The following is a 10955-nucleotide window of genomic DNA, read 5'->3' on the forward strand; positions in this document are numbered from 1 at the left end:
TCTCCCTGGAGATCACAGACATACAAACAACAAGTCAAAGTAACTTATGCTTGCAAAAGCCTTAATCTGGTGGTGGAGTGGGGTCTTATTATAGCTCCCTCAAGGTAGGATCAGAAAGTTGTGAAATTTTAGAGCTACAACAGACTTTAGAGATCTTCAGTCCAACCCTACTCTTTATGGAAGAGGAAAGGTGAGATGGCTTCCTGATGTCACACACTGAGTTAGTGACACAGCTGAATCAGAAAACCAGCTTCAGAATCTATAAAAAAGGCTATATTTCTTCTTTATTTCCAGTAGTTAACCATTTGATTTTGTTGTCGTTGTTGTTATGGGCTAATGACATTATACTCTCAACAAGTTCATCCAGATTCTGGACTGGTAAGGTTTGCCATAAAGCTGACTATGCAAATTTATCTCACATTACAAAAGACAAAATGTAAATTAAGTAGGAGCAGCAACTCTTCTACTCTGGAGAGCAGTCAAGTAAGTACAAAAAATTCTGAGTATACATTTACTAAACAGGTCATTATGAAATGGAATTACTAAGCGATAATTAGAAATCTATATTTTAATAAATGTACTGTTGACCAAAACATATGTGCCTAATGCTTAGGCCCACACAACTGAAGCTGGAGAAAAAGAACTTTCTGCCGTCTATTGAGTGTGCAGTGGATGAAACACTAGGAAAATCTCTCTTCCTCAATTTCTTCATATTACTTTCCTAATATACACCTACAAGAGATTCCAAAGCTCTTCCTAGAAAGAAAATGGAATATAACAGGTACTCACTCATTTGAATCAAAGTACTCCAAGATTAAGTTGAAGACTTGCTTATTCTGAAGCATTAAGGTCTCTGCACTTCCCTTTAAGAGCATGAATCTTGACCCTAGGATATGTATTTCCTTACTAGTTTCTCTTTGAGGAGTGCTCTGTATTATGCAGGCAACAATAATCCAGTGCACACAAAAGAACCAACATTAACCCTGAAACAACTTTCTTAAGATTTAATAAAATCTTGAGGTTTCCAGTACCAAGGTTTCCAGTACTGTAATATTTAGTTACAATTAAATCCATAGCTCCTGAGTTCCTGTTTCTTCCAGACACCAATAAAATCGCAGAGGGTACACAAATATTGGCAGCTTTGTCCTATTGAGGTATTTTCCTATTATTTTTAAAGATCATATTGTATTTATTCTTCGTTTTCATGTACTTTATGAAGGCCGTGAGTAAAACTGTCCAGTCATGAAATATGTTATTCACCACATTATTATTGACCATTCTTAAGCTGTTTAATTTGATAATCAATTTTATCTTCTACCACAACACTGATGAACCTTTTACTAATCATGGACAAGCAGCTTTCCTACCTCCTGTGATTTTTTTTTTTTTTTTAGTTGCAGTTTCCCTGTTTCCTGAAGGAAATGGCCAGACAGAATGATTCCACAGTCACTGAGTTTGTCCTCGAGGGGTTGACAGACAGACCAGAAATCCAGCTGCCTCTCTTCCTCCTGTTCCTGGGGATCTATGGAGTCACTGTAGTGGGAAACTTGGGTATGATCCTCCTCATCGCTTTCAATTTCCAGCTCCAATCACCCATGTACTTCTTTCTTGGTAATTTGTCATTCTTAGATCTGTGTTACTCCTCAGTGGTTACCCCCAAACTCCTGGAAAACTTTGTATGGGAGAAAAATGTTATTTCTTATCCTGGATGTATGACTCAGCTCTTTTTCTTTTGTGTTTTTGCGATTGGTGAGTGCTATATGCTGACTGCCATGGCATATGATAGATACGTAGCTATCTGTAGTCCACTGCTCTACAGTGTCATCATGTCCCGAAAGATCTGCAATATGCTGGTGAGCGGAGTCTATATCATGGCATCTTTTGGAGCTATGGGCCACATTATTTTCATGACCAGGCTTTCCTTCTCTAAGTACAATATTATCCACCATTACTTCTGTGACATACTGCCTCTCCTAAAGCTCTCATGCTCCAGTACCTACATCAATGAGCTTCTGGTGATAATTGAAGGAGGATTTAATATGATAGTAACAACTGTGGCCATCATCGTGTCTTATACCTTTATACTCTCCAGCATTCTTCGAATAGCCTCATCTGAAAGCAGGTCCAAAGCCTTTAGTACCTGTGGGTCTCATCTTACAGTTGTTGGAGTTTTATATGGCTCCATGATATTCATGTATTTAAAGCCAGCATCCAGTAGTAATATGGCCCAAGAGAAGGTGGCATCTGTTTTCTACACTACGGTGATCCCCATGCTGAACCCTTTGATCTATAGCTTGAGGAATCAGGATGTAAAGAATGTGCTCAGCAATGTCATGGTTATCAGGTATGGACTATGGAACGGTAGTAACCAGAACCACTAAATTTCATGATAATAGTCTACTTCTTTCTTTTTCTTAACACTAACTTATCTTTCTGTTTCTTAAAATTAACAGCCCATTCTCAATCCTTTCACTACAGTTGTCAGATATTACCCTTCTACTGAAGTCTTTGTGTGCATGCAAACATACACACAAATCCGTTCCTTGAGCATAGTAGCCCATAACATTAAGATTCAGTAGGTCCTCGGTGTGGCTCAGGCATATGTATTTTGATTAATTCTTCCCAGGATCTTCTCCTCTTTTGAGAAAAACTGGGGTAGAATATTTATTTTTTCTTCTGGTTGGTGCAAATTGAAGTTATTCACTTCTGTCATTCATAGCTAGGTACATGACCCTCAGGGTAAATGGTATCAGACTAGGTTGTAATAGAAAATAATAATCTTAACCCCAATGATGGACTTGGCTCATTTGAAATCTCCTTCTTGTGTCCTTCTCCACATTTGTTCTGCCATATATCTTTCTCCTTAGAAGTATAATTCCAGCCAGTGAATCTTCACCAAAATGAGTGAAGATATTGTCAGTAGTGGAATATCTAGTACATGGTAAGCCAGTGAAAATATTCTCAGAATTGAAGCTTTATCTTTCTATCAGAACTAATAGTCAACTGATGATTCTGACATTCCAAGGTCAAACTTCATAAATGACAGATTTCTTTTGGAAATCTTACGATACTGAGAACAGAAACATGTTTCTAGGAGTTGGGCCTAACTAGTTATCTTCTGCACATAACTCCTTATTTGGTGAACAATCACCTAATCTCTGTCACAATTATGCTACTCTAAATAATTCTAATTACTTAAATTATTGAAAAAATATACTGTGTTTTGAGTACAGGTATGTTTAAAAATATTTCTCTAACACCTTTATTTTCCCATGGAATTTTTCCTCCCCACTAGTACACCAGTTAGAGGTGTAATGGACCCTCTTCCGTGCCAAATTCTGACTTGATCTTCAAATGTCTGCTGCTATTATCTGCATTCTCTTTGCCTGTTTCCTCAGTGGACAGAAAAGATGGTGACGGTTTCCATCACAAAGTGCCTTTAATTACTCTCATGGCAAAGTTGACATCTACTAACCTAAAGAGGAAGAGTGAATTTCAAAGTGGACAGCATGAGATTTATCTCTCTCCACACCAAGTCTTTTTAGTTCAGCTCAGGCTCTCTGATTACATAAGCTAACTGTGATGACCAAGAAAGCCCATGTTCCCATCTACACAAGTGCAAGCACAGCTAAGTGTCCTCTGAGATCCGGTTTCTGTGATATACGTTGTGTTCACATTTTTCATTGAAATGGTCAGATAGGATTGAAGCTTCTGTAAATCCATTCATTTTTCTTTCCCGCCTTGTTGGATTCCAGGTTCTCAGGGACCTGATAACTTAAGACCTTTTGTTGTAAACCAAGCAAAGTTATGTTAATATTAGACTTGATTAAGGACAATCTTAACTAGTGTAGACAAATAATTTGTATAAAAGAAAGAAATTTATGGTAATATTTGAAATTTGTGTGGGTAAAAACTGTATCAAGACATCAGCTAAAAGCAAAGAAAGGAGAGTTGTATCTCTACCTTAAAAGGAAGTTTTAGGTATTTAATTGTAGAATGTGGGACAGTGGTCATCCCCCATTGTGAAGGATCATAACACAAGTGAAATGAAAATTAGGATAATAAAATCTACATGTTAGAAACTATTTATAATAAGAAAAAGTAGACTTCAAAGTTCTGTGTATTACTTGGTCTATGCAAAGGAACTGTATGTATTATACACATTTGCACACACACATACACAAAAAGATACACACATGCACCCATACGTTTTTATATTCTATAAGAAATTAGATTATTAAAGAAAGTGACAAATAAATCTAATTTCTTATGTGAGGAAGAACTGAAGAATATTTAAACCTTGAAAAAAATCAGAAGCACTGATTCCTCTTACAAACACCAGATAGAAAATAATAGCTTGAAACAGATGGCCTTCATGACTGAAGACTGATTTCTCCAGGAATGATATACAGAAGAGTTAATGATAATGCCAAAAAAGTTTACAGCTGTGCTTCCCTGAGCTTCCACTGTGTAGAAAAGAAACTCCATTTCCAAGGCCACATGTTTTCCTCAGCAAGCCTAGTAGAGCACTTTTCTGTCAATTCACCTTACCCAACTCTCAATACTCTCTGTAAGTAGGAGACTATTTAAAAATTGATTTTGATGGAGGAATGGTCGTGTTCAGTTCTTATGCTTCTTCTTCTTTTCTCTCTCTCCTTTTTTCCAACAGCTTAAAAAAAAAAAAAAAAAAAAACGACGTCTAGTTGATTTCAACTCATAGCAACCCTCTAGGACAGAGTAGAAGTGCCCCATAGGGCTTCCAAGGAACGGCTGGTAGATTTGAACTGCTGCACTTTTGGCAGCCGAGCTCTTATTGGCATTCAAAATTGCATATATTTAAGGGGTATAATTTCATGTCGTGTTTACGTAAGTATACATGCATACATAAAACTGTCACCATAATCAATATAGTGAATATATTTATCACTCCTAAATGTTTTATCAAGCCCCTTAGTAATCCCTTCATCCCTGCTACCCTGCTCCCCATTTCTTATACAACCACTGATTTGCTTTCTGTCAGTGATTGGTTTTCTTTTTCAAAAACTTTATAAAAATTAAATCATATAGGAAGTATTCCTTTGTATGGGGCTTATTTCATGAGGCACATGAATTTTGAAATTCATTCATGCTGTTTTATGTGTCAATAGTTCATTCCTTTTCATTGTTAAAGTAGTATTCTATTGTATGCATATACCACAGCATGTTTATCCATGAACTGGCCGTGGACACTGGAATTTTTTTCCAGTTTGGGATAATGAATAAAGTTGCTATGAGCATTTGTGCACAAGTCTTCACTTGGGAATATCCTTTCATTTCTCTTGGCTAATTGTGTGGGAGTGGAATAACTCAATTATATGGTAAGTACATAGGAGCCCTGGTGGCACAAGCGTTAAGCACTCGACTGCTAACCAAAAGGTTGGCAATTTAAACCTACCCTGCAGCTCCACAGGCAGAAGATCTGACTACCAGCTTCCATAAAGTTTAAAACAAAGAAACTCCTATGGGACATTTTTACTTTGTCACATGGGGTCAAGATGAGCCTGATATGACTCACTGGCATCCAACAAAAACGTAGTAAATATACGTTTATCTTTTTCAAGACTGCAAAACTCTTGTCCAAAGTGACTGTGCCATTTTTTATTCCCACCAGCAGTTTATGAAAATGCCTATTTGTCCACTGCCTCAACAACACTTGATGTGGTCACTCTTTTTAATTTTAACCATTTTAATAGGTGTGTAGTGGTATGTATTGTGATTTAATTATCATTTCCATAATGATTATTTTTTTATTTTCTTAAGGTGGAAGTTGGTATCATTGATGAGACCTTTGCTAAACCACAACATGGCAGAACAAAATAAAACAAAAACCTATTTACATAGTTCAATATTTGTATATAAAGTTTTTTGGGGAGGAATTAGATTCCTTTTTATTTTTTTACTGTACTTTAGATGAAGGTTTACAGAGCAAACTAGTCTCTCATTGAACAGTTAGTACACATATTGTTTAATGATATTGGTTAACAAGCCCATAAGATGTCAACACTTTCCCTTCTCAAACTTGGGTTCTCTATTACCAGTTTTCTTGTCTCCTCGCACCTTCTAGTCTTGCCCCAGGACTGGTGTGCCCCTTTAGTCTTGTTTAATTTTATGGACCTGTCCACTCTTTGGGCTTGAAGGGTGAAACTCAGGAGTAACTTCATTACTGAGCTCAAAGGGTGTCTGGGGACCATACTGTCAGGTTTTCTCCAGACTCTGTCAGGCCAGAAAGTCTGGTCTTTCTTTTTGAGTTAGAATTTTTTTCTACATTTTTTTCCAGGTCTGTCTGGGACCCTCTATTGTGCTCCCTGTCAGATCAGTCAGTGGTGGTAGCCGGGCACCATCTAGTTGTATTGGGCTCAGTATGGTGGAGACCCTGGTAGATGTGGTCTATTAGCCCTTTGGACTAATCTTTCCCTTGTATCTTTGGTTTTCTTTATTCTTCCTTGCTTGAGAAGGACTGAGACCAGTGGAGTATCCTAGATAGCCGCTTACAGGCTTTTAAGACCCCAGATGATACTAAGTTGAGTGTAGAACATTTTCTTTATAAACTCTGATATGCCAGTTGAGTTAGTTGTTCTCCAAGAGCATGGTTCCCCCAGGCCTCAACCCAGCAATTCAGTCCCTCAGGGGGTTTGAATGTGTCTACAGAGCTTCCATGACCTTTCCTTGTACAAGTAGTGCTGGGTTCCCCAGTATTGTGTATTGCCTTACCCTTCACCATAGTTACCACTTATCTATTGTCTATTTAGTGTTTTTCCATTCCCATCCTTTCACTCCCTCGTAACCATCAAAGATTGTTTCTTTTTGTGTATAGACGTTTTCATGAGTTTTTACAGTAGTGGTCTCATACAATATTTGTCCTTTTGTAACTTACTTCACTTAGCATAATGTCCTCCAGATTCATCCATGGTACGAGATGCTTCACAGATTCATCATTGTTCTTTATCTTTGCAAAATACTCCATTGTGTGTATGTATCACAGTTTTTTTATCCAGTCATCTGTTGATGGGCATCTAGATGGTTTCCATTGTTTTGCTATTGTGAACACTGCCGCAACGAACACAGGTGTGCATGCGTCTATTCAGGTGACAAGTCTTACTTTTCCAGGATATATTCCTAGGAGTGGGATTGCTGAGTCTTATGGTATTTCTTTTTCTAGGTTTCTAAGGAAGCACCATATCATTTTCCAAAATGGTTGTATTATTTTGCATTCCCACCAACAGCGCATAAGAGTTCCAATCTCCCTGCAGCCTCTCCAACATTTGTCATTTCCCATTTTTTTTGTATTTGTGCCAGTAATGCTGTGGTGAGATTGTATCTCACTGTGGTTTTGATTTGCATTTCTCTAATGGCTAATGATCACTAGCATTTCCACATCTGTCTGCTGGCCACTTGACTTCTTTGGTGAAGTGTCTGTTCATTTCGTTTGAACAATTTTTAATTGGATTATATGTCTTTTTGTTGCAGAGGTGTAGGATTTTCTTGTAGATTTTAGAGATTAGACCTTTGTCGATTTGTAATAGCTAAAATTTTTTTCCCAGTCCATAGGTTCTCTTTTTACTTTTTTGATATGATGCTGAATTCTATTGGCTAGAATTTTGTTGAGAATTTTTATATCTAGATTCATGAGAGCTATTGGTCTGTAATTTTTTTTTTTTTTTTTTTTTTTGTGGTGTCTATACCTGGTTTTGGTACCAGGGTTATGCTGGCTTCATAGAATGAATTTAGAAGTATTGCCTCCTTTTCTATGTTCTGAATTAACTTGAGAAGTACTGGGGTAAGCTTTTCTCTGAATGTTTGGTAGAATTCTCCTGTGAAGCCATCTGGACTGCAGCTTTTTTTGTTGGGAGTTTTTTTTTTTTTTTAATTACCTTTTCAATCTCTTCTCTTGTTATGGATCTGTTCAGATTTTCAACATCGTTTTATGTTAGTTTGGGTAAGTTGAGTGTTTCTAAAAATTTGTCCATTTCCTCTAGGTTTTCAAATTTTTTGGAGTACAGTTTTTCATAATACTCTGTTATGATCCTTTTTATTTCATTTGGGTCTATTGTCCTCCATTTCATTTCTTATTTGGGTTATTTGCATCCTTTCCTATTTTTCTTTTGTCAACTTAGCAAGTGGTATGTCAATTTTGTTGATTTTTTTCAAAGAGCCAACTTTTAGTTTTGTTGATTCTTTCTACTGTTTTTCTATTCTGTATTTCATTTAATTTCTGCTCTGATCTTTATTATTTCCTTTCTTCTGGTGTCTCCGGGCTAATTTTGCTGCTTTCTTTCTATTTGTTCAAGTTGTGTAACTAGTGTTTTGATTTTGTCCCTTCTTTTTTGATGTGTGTATCTATTGCTATAAATTGACCTCTGAGGACTGCCTTTGCTGCGTCCCAAAGGTTTTGATATAATGTATTTTCATTCTTGATTGATTCTAGGAATTTTTTAATTCCATCTCTGATTTCTTCTATTACCCACTGATATTTAAGCAGGATATTATTCAGTTTCCATGTAATTGATTTTTTTTTTTTCTTGCTCTTCCTGTTGTTAATTTCTACTTTGATGACATTGTGGTCAGAAAAGATACTTTGTATTATTTCATTGTTTTGGATTTTGTTGAGGGTTGTTCTGTGGCCAAAGATGTGATCTATTCTGGACAACATTCTATGTGCATTGGAGAAGAATGTGTACTCTGCAGCTGTTGGGTGGAGTGTTCTATATATGTCTGTGTGGTCAAGTTGGCTGATTGTGCCCTTTAGCTCTTCTGTATCTTTGTTGAGTTTCTTTCTGGATGTTCTGTCCTTTACCGAAAGTGGTGTGTTGAAGTCTCCTACTACTATTGTGGAACTATCAATCACTCTCGTCAGTGCTGTTAGGGTTTGTTTTATGTATTTTGGAGCTCTGTCATTGGGTGCGTAGATGTTTATTATGGTTAAGTCTTTGTGATAGATCGTCCATTTAATCATTACGTAGTGCCTTTTTTGTCTTTTACAGCAGATTTTGTTTTAAGTCTATTTTATCTGAGACTAGTGTTGCCTTTCCTGCTCTTTTTCGATAGTATTTGCTTGATATATTTTTTCCATCCTTTTATTTTTAATAAATTTATGTCTTTGTTTTTTAGGTGTGTCTTTTATTGACAGCAGATTGATGGATCCTGTTCTTTTTTAATCCATTCTGTCACTCTGTGTTTCTTTAGGGGTGCATTTAGGCGATTTACATTCAGTGCAATTATTGATATTGTTCATTCCTTCTTTTATTGTCCTGACATTGTTGTAATTTACAGATTAACCTCTCTGGTTCCCTGTGGTAATTCTTTTGGTTGTGGATAGTCCTTGAGAGTTCATTTCCTAGGTTGGTATCTGGCTGGTACAATCTTGTGTCCTAGATTCAGGCTGTGGTCTGGTGTTGTTTGTTCTCAGACCGAAGAACTCCCTTTAATAATTCTTATAAGTTTGATTTGTTTTTTACACATTCCCTGAATTACTATTTATCTGGAGATATCCTAATATCACCACCATATTTGAACCAGGGTTTTATAGGACATATTATTCTTGTTCAGCAATTTTTATTCTTTTCCTTTCAAGGTTTCATATATGTCAACCCATTGCCTTCTTGTCTGCATGGTTTCTACTGAATATTCAGAGCTTAGTCTTACTGTTTTTCCTCTATATGTTACTTTTTGTTTTTCTTGATCTAATCTCAGGATTCTTACTTTGTCTTTGGTTTTAGTGAGTGCTATTATAACATACCTTAGTGATTTTCTTTCAAGGTCTATCCTATATCGCATTCGTTGAGCTTCTCAGATGGTCAGCTTTTCGTCTTTCATCATATTAGTGAAGTTTTCTGTCAGCGATTCTCCAATGATCCTCTCTGAGTTTTCCAATTTCTCTCTCTGTTCTGGAACTCCGATCACTCACACATTTTTGCTTTTGATTGTATCCCACATAATTCTCAGATTTTCTCCATTTTTCCTGGTTATTTCTGATTTTTCCTCAAACATAGTTGTATCCAAGTATTTGTCTTCAATTTTGTTGATTCTGTCTTCCATCATTTCAAACCTGCTCCTCAGCCTTTCTATGACACTGTCCATTTCTAAAGTCTTGTTGTTTATCTATTGGATTTCTAATTGTTGTTTTTGAATGATTTCTAGTTGTGAATTTATTTTGGCATTTTGTTCCTGTATTATTTTCTTGAATGTTCCTTTTTTTCACTGTATTTTCCATGAATTTGTCTATTTTTTCCTTATTTTTGTCTGCTTTTTGCTTCAACTCTTGGATAGCTCTGAGTATTAGAGATTTGAATTCCCTGTCAGGTAATTCTAGTGCCTTTCCTTTTACTAGAAAGTTATCTGGTGTTTTATTTTGGACACCTACTGGAACCATACTGTCCTATTTTTTTCATATGTTTTGATATTGTCTACTGTCTTCAGGACATTCAGCAGTTATTTTCTCTGTTTATTGATTATAGATATATTTGTTTTGTCCTACTTTTTTGTTTCATTTGGTTATGTCTGAGCAGGTGGGCTGTGTGATCTTTGTTGTTTGTTCATCCATGGTCATGATACTTTTCTCCTTCTTGTCCAATGGGCAGAGCCAGTTGCTCAGCTATGTTGCAACAGGGCAGGTCCAGCTGAAGTGGGTAGGCTGGGATGGGTTGATTGTGGCATGTGCTATACCAGCAGGGTGGGCAGGAAGTCAGTGCTTAGCAGGTTCTGGTAGGCTATGCCAGTGCTATTTGGGGGTGTGATGTTCAGTGCAATGTGCAGGTGGGCAAGAAGGAAGGGGAAGGTTGTGATGTGTGGAGCTAATATGGGTATGGGAAAGAAGAGAGACAGGAGAGGAAACAGGAGCCAAAAACAAACAAAAAAAGAGTGCTAAGGGAGCTTGCTGTTGGAGTGGAGAGATGAGAAACCAGTGAATGGAGAAAAAC

The 10955-nt window shown here is 36.8% G+C and overlaps 1 protein-coding gene across 1 annotated transcript; it reads left to right on the forward strand.

The window, feature by feature from the left end:
- Positions 1-1418: 1418 nt before the first annotated feature.
- LOC126061110 (olfactory receptor 151-like) lies at positions 1419-2381 on the forward strand. Its single transcript, XM_049857455.1, has one exon. It carries the CDS (start codon positions 1422-1424, stop codon positions 2379-2381), a length of 960 nt encoding a protein of 319 aa, XP_049713412.1. The 5' UTR covers positions 1419-1421.
- The last annotated feature ends 8574 nt before the right edge of the window (positions 2382-10955 follow it).

Source organism: Elephas maximus, chromosome 17 (genome assembly GCF_024166365.1).
Source record: "Elephas maximus indicus isolate mEleMax1 chromosome 17, mEleMax1 primary haplotype, whole genome shotgun sequence".
Lineage (NCBI taxonomy): Eukaryota > Metazoa > Chordata > Mammalia > Proboscidea > Elephantidae > Elephas > Elephas maximus.

What these genes read in the sequence shown, in the direction of transcription:
- LOC126061110 (XM_049857455.1), top strand. Translation starts at nt 1,422, where the DNA reads ATGGCCAGACAGAATGATTCCACAGTCACTGAGTTTGTCCTCGAGGGG.